A 24,224-nucleotide genomic window follows, 5' to 3' on the forward strand; every position below is an offset into this window, starting at 1 on the left:
GATACGATGCTAACGCGTCAATGGCTCCATTGTATAATATGCCCTCTTCCCTCGACAATGAAACAGCAGCTGCAGAGACCGCCAAAAAACGAGTGCTCAAACACCAAACAGAAAAAAGCCTCTCTCATGCAGTCGCTCATGCATGCAGCGTACGTATGCACGCATCCTAAAATGCAATTCTCTCACGACAAACCTCCTCCTCAGAGGTCCTTCTTGTACGCGTGCTCCGGCTTGTGAGTGGTCTCGTAGTCGATATGGACGTAGGCCCGCTCAACGTCGGGCAAGCTCTCCAGCTTGAACTGCAGCTCCTCGGCCACATCGTGCGTCTCCAGAAGCGTTCGGGATGGGTCCATGACAATGTCCACCTCAGCAATCAGCCGCGGGCCCGAGTGGTAGACTCGCACGGTATCGATGCCCTCGATGGCATCCGAGTGGGTCAGGCACACGTACGTGATGAGCTGCTGCATGTCCAGAGGCGCGACCACGCCCACGAGCAGCAGGAACTCGTTGAAGGCAGTGTACAGCCAGACGCCGGATGTGAACAGGGACAGCAGGATGGCGCCCATGGGGTCGATCCACCACTCCAGCTTGGCGCCGCCCACCGAGGTCAGGATACCGAAGCCGTTGACGAGCAGATCGTTGCGGTGGTCTTGCCACAGAATGTTCACCTGGCTGTACTTGTCCTTGATGGACCAGCAGTACAGGAAGAGGCAGAACTTGGTCGCAAACGCCGCGCAGACCGAGATGACGGAAGGAAGGTGAAACTTCTTGTCACCATCGCCGTTGGCCAGCTCTCTAGCGGAAAAGGCGATGATGATGAGGGCCACAGCGCTCATGAGGAAGCAAAAGACAATGTTGCCCACGGTCTCGAGCCGCGCCTTGCCGGCGGGAAAGCGCCGGGGGTCGACGCGGCGGATGGCGCGGTTGGACAGGATGAGAGCGAGGGTGCTGAGCGGGTCAAAGACGGCATCGGCCATGGTGGTGAAGAGAGACAGCGAGCCGGACGTGATGGCCGCGTAGAGCTGCAGCGCCGTGAGCACAATGTTGGCCGCGAGCGAGCCGTAGACGGCAATCTTGTACTTGAGCTTGTCCTCGCCCTGCTCGATGCGGGCTTCCTCCCGATGGTCCTCCACCGACTTGAGCATGCGCTCAATGGTTGCGTTTTGGTTTTCGTAGAAGCCGCGGATCTTGCGGTGGTCGCTCTTGGGACCCAGCTTCTTGTCGCCATTGGCGCCGTCCCTTTTACGAGATGAATTGGCCTTGATCTGCTCGAGGTCCGAGTCCGTCTTGTAGGAAAAGGACAGCCCGTAGGGATCGCTCTCGGCCGACAGACGCGGCACGGGCGTGCGACCTGCCGTGGACTGGCTCTCGATGTCGGCGGCGGTGTAGTGGTGGCGCTCTACCGCATCGTGGTCTGCCGCCTCGACGGCCTCGACGCCTGTGCTAGAAGCGGCACGCCCAGCAGGCGCTTTCGAGCTGCTGCGGCTGGAGGTCTGCTGGAGGCGCTGGAGATTGAAGACGTTTGGGTGGTGAGTGATGGTGTTGCTCGCGTCGGGCGTCATTGTGAATGGTGACAAGTATCGCCTTGCTTGATGTCAAGTAGAGGACCAAGATGTATTTAACGACGAGCTGCTGGCCTCGTAGCCTCGTAGGAATGCCGTGTCGAATCTAACTTTTCGTATTTCGATTCACCGATACAACCGAAGGAGACGCGAGCTCGGCGTGGGGGGATTTGCCCGTCGCCACCAAAAGGAGGCCTCGCGAAAAGGCTTGGCTAACGCCAGGGATCTGCTGCGGCTCGACAATGGGATTCTGCCTGAACGAGGCCAAATGGATGCCGTAACTGTAAGAAGTAGATAGTTGCTGCAAGAGCCTCGGTTTCCTGATGAAGAACAAAGGCCCGGACGAGAGAAGATGGATTGATTGCCAGCGGCGAAACAGAAAACCTCAAGACACGGGCCGATAGCTGCTGTGCTGTGGAGAGCTCGCAAATCAGGGACCGGTGAGGCGTGGGGACTCTGCCTGGGCTCGGAGAAGCGCTGAAGTTGATGGGCCGAAGATGCTGGCCTGCCTAGTCTGGAGCCTCCACAGGACGAGCAGGTAAGTTCAAAAGACTTGAGAGTTTAGAGAGTCATCGTGTGCTGCAAAATCGTAGACCTTGGGAGAGCTTCTCTTGCCCCCCTACCAACGGCAGTGGCTGCCACGCGTTTCTGCCCCTTCCAGCAGATACACTTTCTCCCAGGTCCCCATGGTGGCGAATGACTAAGCCGGGTCGTACTCGTACTCGTAGCATTGAATCCATCATCACCGCCAAAGAAGCAGCAAGAAGGAGCTCAGAACAAGAGACAAAAAGCCAGGGCGTCACACAAAAAGCAAGAACAAATACGCAGGTTCCAAAAAACAACCTGTCAAAAGCGGTAGCGGGAGAAGGCAATCTAAATCTTAAATAAGAGAAATCTCGATCAGGATCTGGCATCTCGGCACAGGGTCCCCCGATCTTTTCGGGCGTCTTCGGAACCCATCCAGGTTCTCTCGGTTTGACCCCCCATTTGCGGCGGGAACTCGGCCGACCCACGCTGCGGGATAGTAGTGGAATCAGCCCATTGCTTGCAGTTCTGGAGGCATGTTGTGAGACGTCGGGTGGCTGTTGGTGTTCAATGCCTTTGTGTACGAGACACTACGTATGTAGGTATTATATGTATGTCAGAGGGCCGCGAATCGAGCCAACTCTTCTAAGAGACGGGAGTGAAAATACAAAGATAGAAACGCCATTATGCAAAATCCATGACAAACACCAGTGCTCATCCCTCACAGCTTCGACTCAATCTTGGACCGCTTCAGAATCCAGTCAATCACGTCCTTTGCAAACTCATCCTTGCAGTGGTCCGCGTGAAGCTGGTGATACGCGCCCTCATACGACTTGATCTCCTTGTCCGCAACAGCCTCCTGGTCCTTGACGAACTTGACGGCCGCATCGTAGCTGCACGTCATGTCGCTGGTGCCGTGCGTCAGGAACAAAGAATGCACGTCGCTGCCCAGCTTGACGCGCCCCGAAGAAAGCAGCGCCGTGCGATCCAGCAGCGACGCCAGCCCCTCCAGCGTGCCCGTGTTGTGGCACAGCGGGTCGTTCCGGATGGACTCGACGACCTCCGGATCGCGACTCAGGTGCTCCGGCGGAACGACGTGCTTGAGCTGCTGCCGCGGCAGCAGCTTGCCTACCAGCCGCCCCAGCACGACCTTGACCACGCTCGGCTCCTCGCCCTTGGAGAAGCCGATGAAGGGCGCCTCGAGGATCCAGCCGCGCACCTGCGTGACCAGCGGCCGGTGCTGCGCGTCGTCGCCCGCCGCCAGCGTGAGCACCTCGCCGCCGCCCATGGAGTGGCCCATGACGAAGAGCGGCGCGTCCTCGGACGGCAGCTTGTCCCGGATGAAGGCGGCCACGTCGGCGACGACGCGGGACGTCGGGCCGGTCAGGCCCCGGTCCGCGGCCTTTGTCGCGCTGCGGCCCCAGCCGCGCTGGTCCCACGAGAAGACCTGGATGCCGTGCGCGGCGAGCTTGGCGAAGAAGTCGTTGTAGCGGTTGATGTGCTCGCTGAAGCCGTGGACGAATATGAGCTTGGCTACGATGGGGCCCGTGGGCTGCGATGTCACATGTGAGAACTATGGGCAACTGTTGATGGGATATGAAGGGGGGGGGGGAGACGAACCGTCCAGGTTTTTGTGTAGAGGCTCGCATTGCCCACCTTGAATGTGCCCTCTTCTGTGGTTGACATGGCGATCTGACTGGCCGATGAGGACTATCTAGGTATGATGATGACAACTTGCCACAGCCGTCTGAATGTATTGCCGTCTCTCACCAGCTCAGTGAAGATGGGTGTGTGAGGGCTGGTTAGTCGTATCGAAGCTGGCTGGAACCGACTCAGTTGGTTTAAGCTCTGGGACGCGCTGAGATGCAGCCCCTATAGGCGACTACGACATACATGTAAGCTGTTCAGCTGTCCAATTAGCGCCCGCCCGGTCCTGTCAGGGGAGGGCGCGGGTAGATCCCGGGTTCCCTCGGCAGAGCAGCCTCGTCTATTGTGTGTCTAGACAGGCCGACAGGCTGACAGGCAAGGTAATGAGTCTGACAGCCAATGTACTGGGCCTCAAAAGAGATATCGCAACGCAATGAAGAATTCGAGAGACAGGCAAACTATCATGTCATCCTCCAAGGAGTTGTTCCCATCAGCCGTGCTAGTACGACATGGCAGACATACAGCAAGACCATGATCTCGCGCGTTCATGCATTATATCTCTTCAATATCGTACAATTCCCACAACCTGCTGTCCTCAAGAAACTATGTACGGAGTAAAATCCTGCGAGTACAAGTTTAAGCGGAGTTATTACTGCGAGTACTTCTCGACACCGCCATCAGGGGCATCTGACTTTCTATGTACAAAACCATAGTTTTGCTTCTCCAACAACACCGTGATCCCGTCCCGAATAGTTTACAAAATTGTATCAAACAGCAAACAACCCCTTCTTTCATTTCATATACGTGGAATCTTCTTCTTTTTCCTTTTCTTTATTCGAGCAATAATGTACGTGCTCCCTGTGTAGTCTTCCCCTGACACTGTGGCCTTCATTCCTCAAGAGCTCCTTGGTTTATCTGCGGGTGACGAGGCCTCCTTCTCTCTGGTCTCCCGGAGCGCTTCTTCGCTTTCATCGACAAATCTCTCTTGGTCCTCATCTCTGGCTAGATCGTCTTCAATCTCCTCAAACTCCGTAATGTGAGAAGTAGACTCCCTCGGAAGCCGTGTCTCGGGGATATCGCCGCCACTCATCTGCCATTCCATCAGCTTGGTAAAGGCACTCCCCTTGTCAGCGGCAAGCTGGGCATAGCTGCCAATCTCCGCCACCTTTCCGTCCTTGTCCAGGACGATGATCTGATCGGACCGCTTGATCGTAGACAGTCGATGCGCAATGGAAATGGTGGTGTTGTGTCCACGGAGAAGCCCGGCAAGGGCCTCGTTCACCAACGTCTCCGACTCTGCATCCAGAGCCGAGGTGGCTTCGTCGAGGATCAGAATGTCAGGATCCTTGAGCAGCGCTCGAGCAATGGCGATGCGCTGCTTCTGACCACCAGACAGCTGAGACCCTCGAGCACCGACCTGGGTCTCCAGGCCATCTGGCAAGTCGCTAATAAAAGTGCAGTTTGCTCTTCTAGCTGCCGAGATGATTTCGGCGCGGCTAGCATGCGGTTTTCCGTAGGCGATATTCTCAGCAATGGTACCTGAGAACAGCACCGGCTCTTGGGAGACAACGCCGATGCGCCGTCTCAGCGACTTGACGTTCACTGTGGCGATGTCGATACCGTTGATAGTGATAGACCCAGAGGTAGGATTGTAGAATCGCAGAAGCAATGAGGCAACCGTCGACTTGCCGCCTCCTGATGGACCGACGACGCAGACGTTGCTACCAGACGCAATCTCAAAGTCCAAGCCGTTGAAGATTTTGACGGCAGGCCGGGTCGGGTAGGCGAAATGGACATTGGAGAATCGAATAGTACCCTGAGCTGACTTGATGGGAACTCCAACAGTCTGGTGAATCGTGGGCTTCCGGTCCTGCAATTCAAACAATCGGCTTGCGGCACCGACGCCCTTCATGAGCTCCGAGTAGAAGCCCGAGAGGCCGAACAGACTAGAACCCGCAAATGCGGTGTACATCATGAATGAAGTCAAGTCTCCCAAGGACATGGCGCCGGATCTTACCAAGTTTCCTCCAACAACCAGCATGGCCAAGATCGTCATGTTACCCGCCCAACCAGTCGAGGCGAAGAATGTTGCGGCAATCAATGATTCCTTTTTGCCCAACGCAAAGATCTTGCGGACCTGATTGTTGTACCGGTGAACCTCTTGGATTTCTCCGACAAATGCCTGGCTCGTCTTGATGTTTCCAAGTCGCTCTTCGGCAATCTTGGTCAAGGTACCGAGGTTCTTCTGAATCGACCTGCTCACGTTTCGAATCGCTCGTCCGTAGAAGAAGGCACCGATGGCAATGGGCGGGAACATGAGACACAGGATACCAGTAAGCTTGGCACTCGTCCAGATCATGATTGCGAATCCGGCACCGCCACTGAAGATGGCGCGAAGACCATCGCTCAGGTTGGACGTAATGGACTTGCCCACAATGACCGAGTCAGAGCCGAGCCGCGAAATGAGATCACCGACGCGATTGGCGTCGAAGAATTCGGCATCCTGAACGTAGGTTTTCCTGTAAAGCTGGGATCGCAACCTGGCAACGACTCTCTCTCCGATGATGCGCAGCAAAATGACTCGTCCAAAGCTGGTGATGGCTCCAAGCGTGAGGACACCTCCGAGGCACATGAAGAACTGATTCAGAGTGAGGCCAAAGATGTTCACGTTATCAACGTCGCCCTTTGTCGAGATGTCGAGGATTCGTCCGACGGAGAACGGTATCAGCATGGTAACGCCAGAGGAGATCATGAGGAAGAAAAAGGCCAGGCCCAGCCAGCGAGCTTCGGGTTTGGCAATCGAGATCAGCCTCCATATTTCCTTCATGCCAGCCTTTGCTTGGGGCTTGCCCTCCTTTGACAGTCTAGCAGATAGGTTGACTTGCGCCGCGTGGGCAGCCCTTTCGCTCTTTTGGAACTCTTGGCTGACTTCGTCCTCGGTCGTATTCTTTGCTTGCCGAGCTGGCTCCAGTGCTTGTTGATTCGCATTCTGAGTATTTGACTGGATCTCTCGCGCAGCAGAAGAGGTTCCGGAGAATCGGCGAGCTAGATGCAGTATATGTCCATGGCCAGCTGATGATCGAAGTCCGAGACCAGCATGCGATTGCGGCTGAGAAGAAGCTTGATATTGATATTGAGACACCCGCAGAGACCCCGCGAGCGTATGGAATCCAGCAGGCGTAAACGACGGAAGCATGCGCGGGCGAAGCAATTGCGGCTGGCACAGACGAGACTCGGGCTTCGGGAACAGTTGCGACAGAGGAGCGCGACTCCAGGCTGCAGATTCTTGCGAGCCTCCAACTGCTAGCCTGGGAGGCAGCGCTCGTCGCAGCGTCCCGGCATTCATGATTACCGAGGGGACGCCCAGCGGTGCAGCATGAGTTGCTGGGAGCCGTTCGGAGAGGAAAAGCCGGTGGTTCGGCTGCTGGAGGCGGCGGTTGGTGCAGAGGCGTTGACTTGAAGAGAATGAATGACGAAGAGAGGGCAGAGAAAAAAAGCACCCCAAGAGGTTCACGCAGCCGGGCTAAGAGACTGGATCCGTGGTGCCGTCATAGTCGCGGCATTTACAGCTGCAAGGCGCTGGAAGCTGGCGCTGGAATGCGACTCCAGAGCGCCCCAGTCTGGCGAGCTTTAGTGGGCGTGGCTCGGCCGAAGGTCGGCACAACGTGGACTCGATTGCGCTCCGGGCTCCGTACGGGCGTCAGGCCGAGATGCAAGCTCCGAGCCCCGATACATGTGGTGAGCACAACTGCAGAAGGGCCGCGACGCAACAGATCATTTTCTCCAATAGATGCATCAAGTGATATGAATCGTTATATTATTTACCCGTCAGGTACAATTACTCGACATGTGCTATATGCGAACCAAACTGGTCATCATAACGTTGGTGCGTCCAGAGTCTCGGAGGACTTGGAGGACATGCTCCTCCCGACGCTTTGACAGGGTGCGAATCCAGCCATGGCATGTTCAGATATGAAATATGAATCCCCATTACAAGGTGTCATACCATGTACAACTGAGCCAATCTCATCCTATGCTAAAGACCAACCTTCGATGGATGTAGCAGAGATAACCAAACCACTACCCCAAAGATGACTCTTCCCTCTCATAGCACATCTTTCCGTCCAAGAAGCGCACGTAGGGCCCTTACCCAGCATCTCTCCTCTCGAGTGGTACCATCCATCTGACTAGGCGTCGTTGCCCTCTTTCAACATTTGTGCCACCTCGGCATCTATCTCGTCATCATTCCCCAGATTGGGAAAGTCGCCAGCGTCGTCCACTCGCCGCCTCTTATTGGAACCGTTGATCGATATCGGTAGTGCTTGAGTATGCGTCGAGGGCACGGCCGCGGCGGGTTCAGTTGCTGGGGCGACTTCCGAGTGTTTGGCGCTCTCGTCCACTCCAATACTCTCCGGAGCAGTGTCCTCAAAGTCATTGTCCATACTGGGCGGTGTAAGAGCCTCCATCTCCGGGCGGTCAAGCTCCGTAGGAGGGCTGCCGGATTCGCCCTCCGCATGAGACCCATTGCCATCCGCAGGCCCAAGCGCCCTCATGATGGCTACCTCGACCTGCTGCTTCTTATCCTCGATTTCGCGTTTGCGCCCCGAGAGCTCGGCGGCTGCGCTCTTCTCCTTTTCCAAGGCGGCCCTGTTTGAATCCAGCATCTTCTCCAGCCCCGAGATCAACGTCTCTCGGGCCTTGACGCACTCAGCCACCGCACTCTCGGCGTTCGCAAGGGTCTTGAGCAACCCATTGAGGCGAGCCGCATAAACCGGCGCCGATGGAGGCGGCACTGTAGGATCGACCTGCTTTTCATACTCTTGGTTTGCGGAAGCAATGGTTGACTTGAGTGGCACGCTCAGCTTGGTGACGGTTTGATGGGCGGAGACGAGAGGCGTGAATTCCGAGGGCACAGAAGAAGCGGATGATCCGAAGGGGGAGCCTCCAAAGCCGGGCTTAACGGATCCGCGGGCTTTATCTAATTCTGCTCTGATGGTTAGCATCTTGCTACTGGCTCCAAGCAAAGCTCCAAGCGAAACAGCTGGGTCTCATACCATTGAGGCGTGCTTCGATAGCTGCCTGAATCGGCGCCTCGAAGATGGTTCTGTCTTTCCAGACGTCAATGACACGCCGCAGCTTGGCTTGGATCTCCGCTGGCGCGCCCTTGTATGCGACCGCGGCTGCTTCAGCCACAACGGGGGAGAAGGCGATGACGAAGTCTTCTTTGTGACGGATTCTCGACTGCTGCACAACCTCTTCACACGACGTGTTAGCATCCGTCGTTGCATCCGAGCTGGGCATGACTGTGGAAATGGGAAAGGTAACGACGTTTCGGTGACGGTGGTGAAGGAGCGCATACCATTCGCAAGGTAAATCAGGCTCAGTCGTTTCGTGCTGGACGAATCCTTTAACCGCTGCATCCAGAGCGCTACCGTGCGATCTGCGTGTCGCCTGAGCGTGGTCAATTAGCACGTTTACGCCTTGAACCATCATCTTCGGCTTTCAAAGCAGCTGAAGCTATTTACCTGTGAAACATGATCCATTGCGCGGCTGTGGCGATGCTATCATGACTTTCGTTCAGTGCTGACAGACGCGCCAGGACTGAGTCGTCATTGTACGCCATTATGGCAACTGGATGATTGCACCGGGCTGCGATATTTGTATGGAGTCGAGGCAGAAGCACACACAACCGTCCACCGGTTGTCTCTACGGGCGAGTGTCCCTATGGGAGCAGATTTGGCGCTGCGACGCGATGGAGATAAAGTCTACAGCAAGGCAGTGAGTGGGCCTTGGAGCTCAAGCTGCAGCCTCGCGACCAGCTGAGGTAGTCAGTCAGCTTGCAATTGAGGCAGGTCGGACTGCTATCAGGAGACCAAGAGCTGTGTGCAGGTTCAATGGATGGATGCGGAGGTGAAGGGGATCGAATTAGAAAGTCAGGAGGCAAATGAATATCAGCCAAGGAATGTAGAAGAAACTCGACCGAAGAGCTGAGCGAGAGTTGGGTGAGAGGTCCGTCAAAAGTCTGGATAAGTGCAAGTCCTGGCGTGCCTGTACGGCATTATGCAATACTGGGCGCGCAGAGCTGCGTCCTAAGCCACTCACCGCCCGGCAGAATACGGCCGCAGTAACCAGGGACAACAGCGAACAGATGGTCACTGCTAGCGAGTGCCTGGTTGCGCAAGCGAATACTAACACGATCAACGAATCTCACACTCCTTTGGCCATTCTCATCAGCGCTCTGCTCTCGCAACAAATTCGCATTTGGACACGCTTTTAGTTGCTTCTACAGACCTTCAGAATGGCGGACCGATTTCCTTCGCTCGAGGACTTTGACTCTGGAGGTATGCTCCTGAATCGACGCCGGGGACCTGGCCCCCATGCTTGCCCCCATGCTAACCACTGCTCGTCAGCGCAAACCGAAATCCAGAATGTTTCCGACGAGCCCTCTGCTGAAGACTTCCTCGCCAGAGAAAAGGCTCTCCTGGGCGATGATGCGAACCAGTTCGCGACGAGCGATGACGCAAACGCACTGGCCGACACTAGTGGAGATCTCCTGGGCGAGACCACTGCTGCGGAATCGACCTTTGAGTCTCAGTTCCCGGACCTCGCCAATCCTGCTGCTGTATGTTTACGTTGAATCTTGCCAAAACTCAACTGCGAAGCGCTGACAAGACTCGGAAACCAGGGCCTTGCAGGAGTAGATGGAAACATCATGACCGGTCCCTCTGTAAGCTATAACTCGGGTTACCAGACATATGCCGCGGACGAGGAAGAGCCCGAGGTCATTAAGCAGTGGAGAGAGACCCGCGATGCCCAGATTGCCAAGAGAGCCGAGCAGTTCGCCGCTCAGCGAGAGGAGACGATACAGGAGGCTCAGCGAAACATCGACGACTTCTATGAGAACTACAACTCCAAGAAAGAGAAGGGCATTGCGCAGACACGCAAAGAAGCCGAGGAGTTCCTTGCGAACAGGGAGGATACCGTCTCTGGGGGCACAAGCTGGGACCGCATCGCGAAGCTTGTCGATGTCAGCGGAAAGGGGGCCAAGGGCGGAGCCGCCGGATCTGGCAAGGAGCGCTTCCGTGAGCTGCTTGTGAGCCTGCGCAAAGACGAGAAGGCTCCTGGCGCAACTGGCTACTAATGTTGGATAATCTGGGTTGACACACCATAATTGTGGCATTGCGTTGCCTGGTTCCAGTGGGCAAGGAAGGGCCGGATCTCTGTCTTGCGGTACATTTTGATTTGCACTTTTTTTTTCTACCAACGCAAATACCGGATTGGTACAATGAATAATGGCTACGCATAATTCAACAGGAGAGAAAAGAAACCAACGACCAAGAGCTAGATAAACGCGACTAGAAGCATCGCGATATCAAAGGCAGGGGGAGCGAATCCGAGAGGTGGACTTCAAAAATCCTATATTTACTGTCTACAAAGACTCCAAAAGTCATACATTTCCCTTACCCTGCATTTGCCGCAAGTTGGAGTGAATTCAACCGCCTGTCCTAACCACGAACTGTTCTTTAATCCTTGCCGAACCAGGTGTTGTGGCCGGCAACCTTTCGGCTGGCAGCGTAGATGGAAGCTATGACTTGTTTAGCTCTCGAGTTCCGTAACCAATGCTGTACCGCTCAACTCACCTCCGAAGCCTCCCCAAAGAGCGACGAGGTAGGGGCCCATGTACCAGCGGCTGCGAGGGTGCTGTCGGCTTGTGTTAGTACGGGGGTCGGACTTCGCGATCGAGAGCTCATGCGTACAATCTTCCACAGACGGGTGTGAGCCTTGTAGGCGGCCTGGTAGAAGCGCTGGTACTCAGGCACCTTGTTCTTGGCGTCGATCAAGCTATGAGCAGGAGCGTCAGTCGAGGTCCTCCAAGCTGATGTCGTCGATATGCGCAGAAGGAAGACTCTGAGGAGGCCCGGAGCCGGGCAGCAATTGAGGGCTTCTGCGGAGCGTCGCTGGTCGGCGGGAGCTTACCCCATGTTTGCGGTTGGTTGGAGATGCGTTCGGGGCTTCTTCTGGAGGATTGCTTCGTGGTGGAGTGATTCCTGTAGTCGGGATGTCGGAGGAAGAGCCTTGGTTCAAGAAATGAGGCCATATTCTAGCTCAAAAGTGGGTAGCCGGATGACTCAGCAGCTGGCATGGCGCACAAACTGCTGAAGGAAAGTGCAGCTTGCCGCGGCGGGAGAGGAAGGAGGTACGTACCGGCCGGTAGTGGGGTGCAGCTGCTGCGACCAGAAACCGCCAATTACATGCGTTTGTGTGAACATCGCCGTCTGAAAAGCGAAGCCTCGCCATCTCTCCAAATTTGCGGTTGCGGCACGACAATATCCTTCAGCTTCAGGACCGCCTGAAGGCGTTCGAACAGAACCAGCGGCACCGCGACGACGAACGGCCCAATGTGGTGATATGCCTCTGGAGTCGGCGGCTGGCTGGAGACAATCCCAGGAATGCGAGGAGCCGTGAAGTTTGCACCAGATCGCCCGGCATCGACTCGACTTCTCCCCAAGCTCTCGCAGGCGCCGCTCACAAGGGTCCGGCATCGTTCCCAGCACTTCTCTGCCCTAGCTCGCCCATTTACTACTCCAGGTTTATATCACGCTCCTAGAGCCCCTTCTACAGTCGCTCCTGGAAGCTCTGATTGGCAGCAATGGCGAGCAATCTCTGCTGGGAACTCGACTTCCTCGCTGCAGCCATCAGGATGGAGGAACTACGGGGGACTAGGGCAGACGCGGCAGCGACATGATGCATCCACGGGTCTCCTCTCATCAAACGAATCTCTCGCCACAAGGATCAGCAAGAGTCTCGAAGACGCCGAGGTTGAGGTCCAGCCCTACGATGCCGCCACGTGGGAGGCCGTGTGCGACATTCTATCAGACAAGCATGGATCCGACGGCGTCTGGGCTGTCTTTCAGGCCATTTGGCACCGGGAGAAGCATGACATGATCATCTTCCGCGATGCAGAATCTCTGCGTGATAAAATTCTCTCGGCGGCGCTGGGCTCGGATTTGCGGTTATCTGCACTTTTCACCGCGGCCCAGCAGTTGCTCGCTGAGTACGATTTTCAATGGCCCGGTTTTTACACGAGAGTGCTGCGCTTTTTCCTCGAGCGTGGCGCATATAAAGAGGCAATCCACTGGGATCAGCAGCTGGCACCCGTCTTTCCAACTGGAGCGGATGAGTTTGGCGCTTTGCTGGCGACCTTTGTCGTCAAGCCTACTCCTGAGATGCAAACCACCTTGACGACGCTCTATGTCTCCAGCGCGAACCGCCAACTATACGACTACATCATACCAGCTCTCTTTGCTTCTGGCCAATCGCAACTGGCCCGCACCTGGCGCAAAAAACTTATCTTGTTCAAGGACTTTCCGTTGACATCCAAATGTCGACCGTTTCTACTGTTCCTTGCCAGCTACTATCCGCACATACAACTCACGGAGAGTGAGCTTATGGTTGCTGATCTCGATCGTCAAGAATTAGCTGAGGCGGATGACGATGAGTCTTCATTCGAGGTCGTTAGCAAGAGCGTCGATAGAAGGGGCTCCCACAGCGACGCACTTGTTGCGAAATGGCTTGCCAGCACATGGGCATCCGTGGAGTTTGCCATCAACGTCATCTATAAGCTCGGGGTGCGAACAATCGGCCCTCGCTCTCTGCAAGCCCTTGCGCTGCGAGACCCCGATGCTAAAGAAGTCGCGACACGCATAGATCAGATCGAGAGGCTGGGTATGAGAATATCACCTCACGCGTATTGCAAGATTCTGGCTTCATTTGCAAGAAATGGGTCAGACGAGCTGTTGCAAGACCTGATCCATTGCGACATCCACCCAGACGAATTCGAAGACATGGAAACTCGACACTCTCTCATGGCCGAGGCAGCAAGGACGGGAGACTGGAAGATGGAACGGCTCCTTCAGGGTATCGAATGGGCAATCGAGACGGGACCGACATCTCGACGCCTCAACTCCCTGCTCCGGAATGAGCTTTCCAAGCGGAGCTTGGGGAAAGCAAAGCAAGTGCTTGATCGCATGGAAGCACTGAAGATCAGCATGGCCCAAGCCAGTGCGACGGGGCTCCTGAGGCGGGTGTTTTGGAAGCTCGACACTCATCCTGCTCAGCGACAACAACGACCTCCCATTGAGATCGATAACCCTATGCTGGATCGAGCGCTCAACGTCATACGCCGCGTCTCATGCCATGAAGTCGCCATTCCTACAAAGTACTGGACAACGCTTCTCTACAATCTGGGTCGCTCCAGACGCCTTGATGACCTCGAGCAGCTGAGCTTGGAGATTATGCAGTTCTACACACCTCCGTACGGAGGGTTAGTGCCTGTGCACCGGGAAGATTTACCGAAGCACTTCAACACGGAGGAAAAGGAATATATACCAGCAGACTTGCCGTTCGTGCACCACCATCACCCCGTTCGGCTCATCTTTGATACTTCGCTGCAGCGCTCCATCGTGAGATGGGGATTCGACCAGACTCTGGCGACCAAACCCCGGTCATCAACGTCTCTTACGCAGTCAGGGGCGGCAGACTTTTCGCAGTTTGATGTCGCCCGCGGAGTCCGTCTATTGGCTGTACTACGAGACCAGGGTGCCTTGATTGACACACAGGTGGTCCGCTCCAGCATCATCACCCGCATCGCGACCTCATTGGTCCCTGGGCGGCCTAGACATCGATCGAGGGACAGCGTTGAGTTCTCTGTAGAGCATCTGGTACGCTTGGCCGAGGAGGCATGGGGCTCAGAGATGTTTCCCGACGTGCCGGCAGCAGTTCGAGAAGTTGACGACCGAGTATCAAAGTTATGGCACCGATACCCAAGATTAATCGACAGGACTCTGGATAACACCGTACATAAGAGGAGGTACAAGCCGAATAACGAAGGACAGTTGGATAGTTAGGATCTATATCTGGGCACACGCAGGAGAGGCCCCTTTGTACAATATCTACACAGAAACTTGTAATTAAGTCTAATCAAAACCGATAACTCCAGGTGCATTGTTGTTTGTTCCTGGGCAGCATTATTCACTCCCCTTGTTGATGGCACGATCATACGTCCTGAAGCAGAACGACCACCAACCGCTTGTCAAAACGCCACGCCGAACCACAGTCGTGGGGACATCTGTCCATCCACTTCCACCCCCTTTCTACCATGGCATTTTGCTTCACCTCCTTCTCTCTCTCATCCCCAGCCAAACCAATCACGCTACTCAGTCCCTATTCTTCTTCGGCTTGACGAGAAGCAGAATGAATAAGCCCGCAACCAGCAGCAATAGCAAGAGAATAATCTTCCTCTTGATACTCCTCTTCTGATATCCCGAGGCAATCTTGAGCTCCTTATCAGCAGCCTTGACCTCGGTATTCATGCGCTCGACGTTGTAGTCGATGCGATCCAGCATGGTGCCCTGGTCGATGATCATGGTCTGCAGGTCGCGGAAGAGGTCGGACAGCTCGATGATGCCCTGCGCAATCTCCTCGATCTCGCGCTCGCGCTGGGCGATGGCGGCGTCGTTGGAGTGCAGCGTCTTCTGCTGCATGGCGACCTGCAGGGTGGACTGCGAAAAGGAGCGGTCGGCGTCGGATTCTTGGAGGGACGGGTCCATGAAGGAGGAGCCGGGCATGGGGGACGTCGGGCGGTCGATGGGGCTGATGGCGCCGAGGCCGCCCATTCCGCGGAGTTCTATGCACCTTTGAAGTCAGTTATTGTTGTCGCTATTTTGTCTTCGCGGGTTTGATGGTGCTTTGTTTGAGGAGGGAGGCGGACTCTTGAGATATGCGCTCTGCTTCTTGCGAAAGTTTGCGCTTGCTTCCTGGACTCTTGTGGCCAGTGATATCTGTATGTTCTTGGCCATGGTCTCCTCCGCCCTGGTCATGGTGCCGGACTGCTTCGACTCGCGGATCATGTGCTCGACCTTTTGGATGCGCTGGTGGCACTGGTGGAAGCTCCGGGTGATGTCCTGCGTAAGCCTCTCGATCTGGACCTCCTCCGTCTTCTTGGCCTCGTCGTCGTCGAAGCCGGGCAGGACGTGCGTCTGGTGCAGCTTGTCGAGCCGCTGGCTCTTGGTGGCGATCTCGGCCAGCAGCTCTGTGATCTCGTCCGACACATCGGTCCACCGCGGGGGCAGCAGGTCCATCTCAATCACGGCGTCGCCATCGTCCTCGAATGCGCCGCTCGACAGCAGCCCGCGGCGGTCCTCGTGCGCGGCGAAGCCGCTGCTACTGGAGTAGGCGTCCGAGAAGCCTCCGGCGGCGGCATACTTGGATCGCTGGCTGGGGTGGTGGGCGTACGACTGGCGGTAGGAGATGTAGCTGCCGGTTTCCAGGTCAGATGGGGGACGGATGCCAACTCAGCCAAGAAAGAGGGCGAAGGCGAGTTCGGGAGTCAAGGACGGTTTGCAGCGATCTAGGACGTACAGGTTTGTGCGGTCGCGCCACATGGCGGACGCTTGGGGGTGGTCTTGCGGCCTGTCAGGACGGGATACAGGGTCGAGCGATGGACGGAGGGCCCTGTTTGGATATCTGTACTGGATTGTTATGGAGGCGGAGCTGGGGGACTCATGTGGTTGACGGGCATCATCAGCACCTGGAGATGGGATGTGAAGCTGGATGGGCGCATTACGACATGTTCGTGGTGAGCAGCGGCTGTTACAGACCCGGCGCTAGCCTGAAGCGGGCGGGTTCGGGCGGTGGGCCGGCCGGCTCTGGCCAATGAAGGGGCAAGTTCACACGGTGTTTACACGTGTCATGAGCCATTGCAGCTGGGACACTTTTGTCTCGTCAGACGGTGATGTTGTCACAGGAAAGCGTACAAGTCTTAACAGATAGATACCTGTAGGCTGTATCTGAGGCACTATCTCCGGCGGGTTGCAATTGTACTTGTAGGACTACCTCCCCAGTGGTGCGCGCACCGTCGAATGAAAACCATCTGTGTGCCTGTGATCATGGCATCATGACCCCTTCAGCTGGCTGGCACCCAGCAGTGACGAGGCCCAATCGTCCGTACAGTGCGAGCAGCGCCGCCCTGCAAATCCTCCCCCCAAAACAGAACCGCCGCCAGCACAGCGCTGCACCGGTGCTACAGAGTCCTACTGCACCGCCAAAGGGGGCCTTGCTAGCCGAACGGCCTAATGGGCTGCAGCAAGGCCGCGACCCAGTTCGGCCAGTCCTAGCATGGCCGGCCGGGGTCTCTGTGCCTGACCACTGGACCGATACAGTGTTACTGCACGTATAAAGCACCCTGTGCCGAGTCTGCCTTACAGGCCCCCTGAACTGCAGCGCACCTCTTGTTCTGCTTCGTCCTCTCCCCACGTCAACGACAAGCCCAGCCCAGGTAACAAAAGCTCCCGCCCTCGCTAAAAGGCGCCACTAACGCTGTCCATCTCATTTAAAGTCGAGCCTCTGGATCTCTCCGGCCTTCAGACGCTACGCTCTCTATCTCTCTCTCTCTTCGCTCTCTATAACCGCTATTCACATTCTTCGCAATGGTGAGTGTCTGCGCAGGCCGCCGCCATCGGTCGACTTGTCTCAGAGGCGCAACCCCGCGACCGCTGAGGGGCTGCACCCCCCCAATTCAGGAGCTTTTGTGTGAACTCAACTGACCCGCGAGCCCTCCAACAGGCTGATTCTCTCACCGAAGAGCAGGTCTCCGAGTTTAAGGAGGCCTTCTCTCTCTTTGTGAGTCTTTCCATCATCTGCTGCGGCCACCTGGTAGGGGGGCCGTTGTTCAGGGTGCTAACCGAGCTGCTACAGGACAAGGACGGCGATGGTACGTGATGGCGAGTGACGCGACAACACATTTATTTCCCTCTCTCGAAACCCGCATCGAATCAACTTGCTGCGATCGATAGCTCTCTCATCGGCTCGAATCATGATAAATGGACAAGAAACTGACGGGCTTGACCCTGTAGGCCAGATCACCACCAAGGAGCTGGGCACCGTGATGCGCTCTCTGGGCCAGAACCCTTCCGAGTCGGAGCTGCAGGACATGATCAACGAGGTCGATGCCGACAACAACGGCTCCATCGACTTCCCTGGTACGTGACTCGCCGGAGGACTTGGTGGCTGAGGAATACGGGCTAACGTGGAGCGGTGAAGAATTTCTCACCATGATGGCACGGAAAATGAAGGACACCGATTCCGAGGAGGAGATCCGGGAGGCATTCAAGGTTTGTTGCCGGCAGCCTGCAGACTTTTTTTTCCCCTTGTGGAACGTTTGCTAATCGAGCGATCAGGTCTTTGACCGTGACAACAACGGCTTCATCTCCGCTGCCGAGCTGCGCCATGTCATGACTTCCATCGGCGAGAAGCTGACCGACGACGAGGTCGATGAGATGATTCGCGAGGCCGACCAGGACGGCGACGGCCGAATCGACTGTGAGTAATGACGAGAAGAGATGCCTAGCGTCTCTTATCACACCTGTGCCGTCGGATGCTAACGTATCTGCGTAGACAACGAGTTTGTCCAGCTCATGATGCAGAAATAAGGGGTAACGTCTGGAGTTTTTTTTTTTTGGCGGCCATGCCATCTATCCGGCCTTGTCAGGGGCCATTGATGATGGCTGACCCGTACGGCGAGTTGAGGTTGTTGGCACGCACACAACTGTTGTTAAAACTCATTTAGTCGACGTTTGTTCCTTATACTACTGTCCAATCTACGAGCGGTTCTCGTTCATGGCGTGTTTAGAGTGGTGATGTTTTGTTCTGTTCTGGCAGCAGTCCAGGTGCTAGGTAGATACCCTAGACCGTTTTGAAGCATACCGTCGAGTTATCAACCAGCTGCTCTTTACGCATGTCTGCGTAGGGTCTGTGTGTACGAGTAGCGTGATGGCAGCTTGGTGAACTCAGCTGGGACGTGGAGCCTCGTATCGACTTGCTGCCTTGGCTGCTTGATACCTGAGTACCTTAGATGACTGCTGTATCACCATGGCTTGACGTGTTGGAACTTCCACATTTACATGCTTCCTGGTCAAAAGCTCGACAATGTCCTTAACAAAAAGCACGGAGAAGTATTCTGTACCCATATACAGATTGGTATAATCTTGACTTTCTAGTAAATTCTTGAGAACAGTACCTTTATGTTTATTATCAGCCGCCATCACCAAAGTGTTCTATCAGGTGACTATCATAGTTTATCACGTCGAGATGCTCTACACAAGAAGGGTCCTGTATGGTCATTTACTACATCCACAATTCGATATGCCTCGATAACTGCATTGCGGCTACAGAGGCCATGTACCAGCAAATGAGAAGTACCTCGCGCCGGCGCCGCACTCCGTCACAGCAAGCGTGATGCCGCCCACGCTCAGGTACCGCCAGCGCCGGGGTACCGCGACGCCTTGCCGGGCCATTCCTTTTTCCGCCCGCCACGGCGTGCCTTGGCCCATGATGCAGCGTGTCCTGCCCCACGTCCGAGCTGGCTCAGGTACATACTGTTACTGTACTTGCAGGTAGAGCGAGCGACGACTCGGATAGGGAGCTGGCGGCATTGCGACTCCTGCGTTTGACACACACGAGCACGCTCTCCAGCACCACCGTCGCGGCTGTCTGCACTTCTCGCCATTCTGCCAGGCGTCAGCACTAACGGGCCCCTTTGAAGCCTCGCCGTGCCTGTGTATGCGAGCCTGAGAGCCGGGGCATCGCTGTCCACTGCTGTTACAAGTTACCGACTGCTGGCTGGCTCACCACCGCTTCCCGCCATCCACCGCCTGCGGCTCCTTTGGATAACAGCCCTGTGAGACGAGCCTGTCCCGAAGATGAGTTCCTGTATGCAGCTTTGCCTCTTCCCATCGCCGGCCTTTGAGGTTCTGATGGCTGATCTGCGTCTGCGTCCCCAGTGAAGCAATTCATCCGCAACGTGCGTGCGGCCAAGACGATTGCCGACGAACGAGCCGTCATCCAGAAAGAGAGCGCCGCGATCAGAGCCAGCTTCCGCGAGGAGGGCCACGACCATAGCATACGGTGGGTTTCTTGTCGAGTCTGCGTCTTGCGTGAGCGAACAATGGACAGAAGTGCTCATTAGGCGGATGGTGACAGGCGTAACAATGTCGCGAAGCTGCTCTACCTCTTCACCCTGGGCGAGCGAACCCACTTCGGCCAGGTCGAATGCCTGAAGCTCCTTGCATCCCCACGATTTGCCGACAAGCGCCTTGGCCATCTCGCTACGAGCTTGCTGCTGGACGAGAAGCAGGAGGTCTTGACGCTGGTGACCAACTCATTGAAGAAGTAAAAACCAACCCAGCCCCCCCCGCCCCTTACATGCCCACCATTGCTTGTTTTCTGTGTGGCAGCAGACGGGTTCTGATTACCGTTGTCTAGCGATCTGAGCCACTCGAACCAATATGTCGTCGGACTCGCCCTTTGCACCCTCGGAAACATTGCGTCCGATGAGATGTCGAGAGACCTGTTCCCGGAAATCGAAAACCTCATCTCCACCGCGAATCCCTACATCAGGCGAAAGGCTGCCCTTTGCGCCATGCGGATATGTCGCAAGGTTCCCGACCTCCAGGAGCACTTTGTCGAAAAAGCCACGGCACTCCTCTCCGATCGAAACCACGGCGTTCTCCTTTGCGGACTGACTCTGGTCACGAGCCTGTGCGAGGCGGACGAGGAAGAAGGCGGCGAGGAGGGCATGGTTGAGAAGTTCAGGGCGTTCGTACCCGGGCTCGTCAAGACGTTAAAGGGCCTTTCGACGTCGGGGTACGCCCCGGAGCACGATGTCACTGGCATCACCGACCCCTTCTTGCAGGTCAAGCTTCTGCGGCTGCTGAGGGTGCTGGCTGTGGGGGACGCCCACACGAGCGAGCAGATTAACGATATTCTGGCGCAGGTGGCGACCAATACCGACTCTTCTAAAAACGTTGGGAACTCGATTCTCTACGAGGCCGTGCTTACGATCCTGGATATCGAGGCCGACTCTGGGCTGAGAGTCCTGGGTGTGAATATACTGGGCAAGTTCCTCACCAACCGAGACAACAACGTCCGTTACGTCGCGCTCAACACTCTCATCAAGGTGGTCGCCATCGAGCCGAATGCGGTCCAGAGGCACCGAAACACCATCCTGGAATGTCTCAGGGATCCCGACATCAGCATCCGGAGGAGGGCTCTCGATCTGAGCTTTACGCTCATCAACGAATCCAACGTGCGGGTGCTCATCAGGGAGCTGTTGGCCTTTTTGGAAGTGGCAGACAACGAGTTCAAGCCCACCATGACCAGCCAGATTGGCATCGCCGCCGACAAATACGCCCCGAACAAGCGGTGGCACTTTGACACGATGCTGCGCGTCTTGTCGCTGGCGGGCAACTACGTCAAGGAGCAGATCCTCTCGTCATTCGTCCGCCTCATCGCCACCACCCCCGAGCTCCAGACCTATGCCGTGCAGAAGCTCTACACCAACCTCAAGAAAGACATTACGCAAGAGAGCTTGACGCAAGCTGGCGCTTGGTGCATTGGCGAGTATGGTGACGCGCTGCTCAAGGGTGGCCAGTACGAGGAGGAGGAGCTTGTCCAGGAGGTCAAGGAAAGCGACGTTGTCGACCTGTTCTCCCTCATTCTCAACAGCAGCTATGCCACGCAGGTCACCACTGAGTACATCATCACAGCCCTCATGAAGCTCAGCACGCGCTTCTCCGACGCTGCTCCGGTAGAAAAGATACGGCGCATCCTGCAGATGCACCAGACCAGCCTGGACGTGGAGGTGCAGCAGCGAGCTGTCGAGTACGGCAACCTGTTTGCATTTGACCAGGTCCGCCGAGGAGTGCTGGAGAAGATGCCGCCTCCCCAGATCAAGGAGGAGTCCAGGGTGCTGGGCCGGGCTCCCTCAAAGAAGGCCAAGAACGCGAACCGGAAATCCAAAATCATCAAGCCTACCGAGCAAGACCTTTTGGATATCATGGATACACCGGCCACCGTGGCTGCGCCAACCAACGGATCCCAGGCGACAAACTCGGATCTTCTGGCCGACATTCTGGGTGGTTCATCGGCGGCACCCACGTCTGCCTCCCCTGGGCCGCAGCAGTCCAACATCTCGTCCATCATGGACCTCTTTGGCCCCGGGCCGGCCACCCAAGGCGCGCCCGCATCAGCACCTCCGTCGGCAGGCCTCGACATCATGTCTCCTGTCGCATCTCCGTCACCCCAGCAGCAGCAACAACCGCCAGCACCCCCAGGCCAGGCAATTCCCTGCTACAATGCCAATGATCTCAACGTGACTTTCACAGTCCAGCGCAACGCGGAGGGACTAATCCAAGCCGTGGCTCGATTCCAGAACACTTCCACGTCGACACCGCTCTCTGGCGTCGGATTGCAGGCTGCCGTTCCAAAGTCTCAGAAGCTGCAGCTGCTGCCCATTTCATCCCCGGAGCTTGGACCTGGGGCAGAGACTACTCAGATGATGAGAGTAGCTGGTTGCAAAGGGGTAAGTTTTGTCTTTGAACACTTTTTTTTTTTCGACATATTTACTGACAGTGTTGACAGCCTCTGCGATTGCGACTACGCATCACTTTTACTCACCCTGCAAGAGGGCAAGTAGTGGACCAAGTGAACTGGTCGGAGCAGTCGTAGATGGATGGATTCTTTGCAGCAAGCGGGCTATGTTACTGGTTATTGAGAGTTAATATGGAGTATAAATATGAAGGTACTGGAGGAGGCTGTAGATGTCCAAAAATCACAGGGGAGTATAATTGCAGGACTACTATATCTGGAGCCGTGTGACGACTGGTTGAGGAAGGCATAATGATTTAGAGGCATCAGTGAGAGTTGGTCTACTCTGTTCAAGTATTCAAGCTGATATACACAACACAGTCTGTTGACACACGATTTTATACATGGCAATCACTTTGTCATTTGCCAGGTGTTGCGCACAACGACTTGCTGTTGTGTCTTGGATGTGATAGGCTCTGGGCTAGCGAACTTGAATCTCATGTCAGCACCGGTTGGATTTCACCCGTTCTGCCTTCTTTGAGCGAGCAGAACGTAACATCACACATCGCACATCACGCATCTCCTCGGAACGGAAACGGAATTGCAACCCCCCACTGCATCAACCAGGAGCCAAAACCATTTGATGCTCTGGCGAATATCGGCAAAACGCTGCTGTCTAGTTGCATCACGGCGGGACGCGGCGGCATTCATTTCGTCATACGGCGGGACGGCGGCGTCTAGTAAGACGCATCAATTATTACACGGATCGAGGGCGATGATGATGAGCTCGAGTGAAGACAAGGGGAGGAGGACGGGACATCTTGAGAGAACAGCGGATGAACCTAGAGATGCGGTAAATTTCTCTCTTTCTCTCCCCCTTTCTGAGTTTGGCTGTTTGTTTTGAGTCGTCTTTCAATGTGTGTATTGTGGGAATCTGTTGTTGTCGAAGTCAACATGTTAATTTGTGGATGGGGTTTTTTAGGATCTTCATGAGGTGCGGCTGGAGAGGATTGAGCAGGTGAATGAGAGGGTGAGGCTGTTTCGACTGAGCCTTCTCTCGGGACCGGTAAAGGTGAGCCCCATCTTCCTCCCCGTTCTATATTGGAAATTTGGAGCAACGGGTTTTGGATTGACAAGGAACCTCAATGTGACAAAGTTTCTGCCCGGCCAATGGCTGGACACATATATCCCCGGCGTCCCGAAAGCAGGCGGCTTCACCATAACATCCGCCCCCTCTGCTTCGTCATCTTCTTCATCTTCTGCTGAGGAGGAACCGCCGTATTTCGAGCTCGCGGTGCAGGAATCGCCAGAGAATGAGCCTGCGGCGTGGCTGTGGCGGCCGGCCGGCGAGATATTGGGGGAGACGCTGAGGGTTCGCGTCGGGGGACGGTTTGTGTTTCCTCCTCCTCCTCCTCCTCCTCCTCTTGTGCCCCCTTTCAGCAGTGGTGAAGACGGTTCTTCTGTTTCCACTGCGTCTGATGGTGGTGGTGGTGGTGTTGTTGGTAGAGGAGGGCTGAAAAAGGTCGTCTTCGTGGCTGGCGGCGTGGGCGTGAATCCACTCGTCAGCATGCTCAGCTACATCGCCGACAACAACAGCAGCAGCAACGACGGCGCCAGCATCAGCGGGCAAACGCCTCTCGTCGACGAGGTAGTCTTTCTCTACGCGAGCAAGATGCCTCGAAGCGGGGAACTCTCCGATGTCCTCTTCCTGGATAGGATCACGCGCTTGTTTGGCGAGGGGAAAGTGAAAGGAAGGGTGAAGCTGTTTGTAACAGGGACCGGCGCTGCGGCTTCTTCTTTGCAAGGGGCGGGCGAGACGAGAGTGATTAATGGGACGAGGGTAGAGGTGCAGAGGCGACGGTTTACGGCGGCGGAGGATGTGGAGGATGCCGTGGGGGACGATGGGAGGGATGATCCGGGGACGGTGGTGTATGTCTGTGGACCGAGGGGGATGACGGATGAGCTTGTTGAGAGGCTGAAGGGCTTTATTGATCCGAGGCGTGTCTTGACGGAGAAGTGGTGGTGAAAAGGGGGGGGGATGGGAGGGTACCAGTCGCTGTCATTTGG

General features: G+C 55.9%; 11 protein-coding genes across 11 annotated transcripts; 5 read left to right on the top strand and 6 right to left on the bottom strand.

Moving 5' to 3' along the window:
- Positions 1-200: 200 nt before the first annotated feature.
- Positions 201-1,562, bottom strand: BBK36DRAFT_145793 (hypothetical protein; the record flags this gene model as incomplete). Its single annotated transcript, XM_024897531.1, has 1 exon — positions 201-1,562. One exon carries the CDS (start codon positions 1,560-1,562, stop codon positions 201-203), a length of 1,362 nt encoding a protein of 453 aa, XP_024746869.1.
- A 1,246-nt stretch (positions 1,563-2,808) lies between these two features.
- On the bottom strand, positions 2,809-3,773 carry BBK36DRAFT_7556 (alpha/beta-hydrolase; the record flags this gene model as incomplete). Its single annotated transcript, XM_024898546.1, has 2 exons — positions 2,809-3,639; positions 3,708-3,773. The coding sequence occupies 2 exons, from the start codon at positions 3,771-3,773 to the stop codon at positions 2,809-2,811; spliced, it is 897 nt and encodes a 298-aa protein (XP_024746870.1).
- A 719-nt stretch (positions 3,774-4,492) lies between these two features.
- On the bottom strand, positions 4,493-7,324 carry BBK36DRAFT_1136353 (P-loop containing nucleoside triphosphate hydrolase protein). The gene is given in 5 exon segments (XM_024892951.1): positions 4,493-4,525; positions 4,627-4,680; positions 4,711-4,732; positions 4,763-7,265; positions 7,277-7,324. 3 exon segments carry the CDS (start codon positions 7,078-7,080, stop codon positions 4,630-4,632), a joined length of 2,391 nt encoding a protein of 796 aa, XP_024746871.1. The 5' UTR covers positions 7,081-7,265; positions 7,277-7,324; the 3' UTR covers positions 4,493-4,525; positions 4,627-4,629.
- A 597-nt stretch (positions 7,325-7,921) lies between these two features.
- On the bottom strand, positions 7,922-9,357 carry BBK36DRAFT_1162255 (DUF618-domain-containing protein; the record flags this gene model as incomplete). The annotated part of the gene is made up of 4 exons (XM_024894428.1): positions 7,922-8,718; positions 8,789-8,989; positions 9,094-9,185; positions 9,260-9,357. The coding sequence occupies 4 exons, from the start codon at positions 9,355-9,357 to the stop codon at positions 7,922-7,924; spliced, it is 1,188 nt and encodes a 395-aa protein (XP_024746872.1).
- A 675-nt stretch (positions 9,358-10,032) lies between these two features.
- Positions 10,033-10,875, top strand: BBK36DRAFT_1126734 (clathrin light chain; the record flags this gene model as incomplete). The annotated part of the gene is made up of 3 exons (XM_024891407.1): positions 10,033-10,075; positions 10,145-10,356; positions 10,420-10,875. 3 exons carry the CDS (start codon positions 10,033-10,035, stop codon positions 10,873-10,875), a joined length of 711 nt encoding a protein of 236 aa, XP_024746873.1.
- Positions 10,876-11,257: 382 nt separating this feature from the next.
- Positions 11,258-11,771, bottom strand: BBK36DRAFT_1207341 (hypothetical protein; the record flags this gene model as incomplete). Its single annotated transcript, XM_024897395.1, has 4 exons — positions 11,712-11,771; positions 11,492-11,576; positions 11,375-11,435; positions 11,258-11,319 (listed from the first exon to the last, which is right to left on the bottom strand). The coding sequence occupies exons 1-4, from the start codon at positions 11,714-11,716 to the stop codon at positions 11,258-11,260; spliced, it is 213 nt and encodes a 70-aa protein (XP_024746874.1). The 5' UTR covers positions 11,717-11,771.
- Positions 11,772-12,100: 329 nt separating this feature from the next.
- On the top strand, positions 12,101-14,819 carry BBK36DRAFT_1182296 (hypothetical protein). Its single transcript, XM_024896303.1, has one exon. The coding sequence runs from the start codon at positions 12,185-12,187 to the stop codon at positions 14,639-14,641; it is 2,457 nt and encodes an 818-aa protein (XP_024746875.1). The 5' UTR covers positions 12,101-12,184; the 3' UTR covers positions 14,642-14,819.
- Positions 14,653-16,286, bottom strand: BBK36DRAFT_169850 (t-snare, syntaxin). The gene is made up of 5 exons (XM_024897830.1): positions 16,270-16,286; positions 16,155-16,217; positions 15,505-16,049; positions 14,946-15,420; positions 14,653-14,860 (listed from the first exon to the last, which is right to left on the bottom strand). The coding sequence occupies exons 2-4, from the start codon at positions 16,175-16,177 to the stop codon at positions 14,951-14,953; spliced, it is 1,038 nt and encodes a 345-aa protein (XP_024746876.1). The 5' UTR covers positions 16,178-16,217; positions 16,270-16,286; the 3' UTR covers positions 14,653-14,860; positions 14,946-14,950.
- A 935-nt stretch (positions 16,287-17,221) lies between these two features.
- BBK36DRAFT_1182301 (regulatory protein calmodulin) lies at positions 17,222-18,223 on the top strand (the record flags this gene model as incomplete). Its single annotated transcript, XM_024896304.1, has 7 exons — positions 17,222-17,224; positions 17,358-17,414; positions 17,490-17,505; positions 17,648-17,773; positions 17,835-17,905; positions 17,972-18,113; positions 18,189-18,223. The coding sequence occupies 7 exons, from the start codon at positions 17,222-17,224 to the stop codon at positions 18,221-18,223; spliced, it is 450 nt and encodes a 149-aa protein (XP_024746877.1).
- An 805-nt stretch (positions 18,224-19,028) lies between these two features.
- BBK36DRAFT_1182304 (adaptor protein complex gamma-adaptin subunit) lies at positions 19,029-22,298 on the top strand (the record flags this gene model as incomplete). Its single annotated transcript, XM_024896305.1, has 5 exons — positions 19,029-19,062; positions 19,574-19,697; positions 19,773-19,961; positions 20,055-22,152; positions 22,212-22,298. The coding sequence occupies 5 exons, from the start codon at positions 19,029-19,031 to the stop codon at positions 22,296-22,298; spliced, it is 2,532 nt and encodes an 843-aa protein (XP_024746878.1).
- Positions 22,299-22,938: 640 nt separating this feature from the next.
- BBK36DRAFT_1126603 (hypothetical protein) lies at positions 22,939-24,183 on the top strand (the record flags this gene model as incomplete). Its single annotated transcript, XM_024891398.1, has 4 exons — positions 22,939-23,010; positions 23,140-23,229; positions 23,314-23,599; positions 23,669-24,183. 4 exons carry the CDS (start codon positions 22,939-22,941, stop codon positions 24,181-24,183), a joined length of 963 nt encoding a protein of 320 aa, XP_024746879.1.
- Between the last annotated feature and the right edge of the window lie 41 nt (positions 24,184-24,224).

Source organism: Trichoderma citrinoviride, assembly GCF_003025115.1.
Source record: "Trichoderma citrinoviride strain TUCIM 6016 unplaced genomic scaffold BBK36scaffold_13, whole genome shotgun sequence".
NCBI lineage: Eukaryota > Fungi > Ascomycota > Sordariomycetes > Hypocreales > Hypocreaceae > Trichoderma > Trichoderma citrinoviride.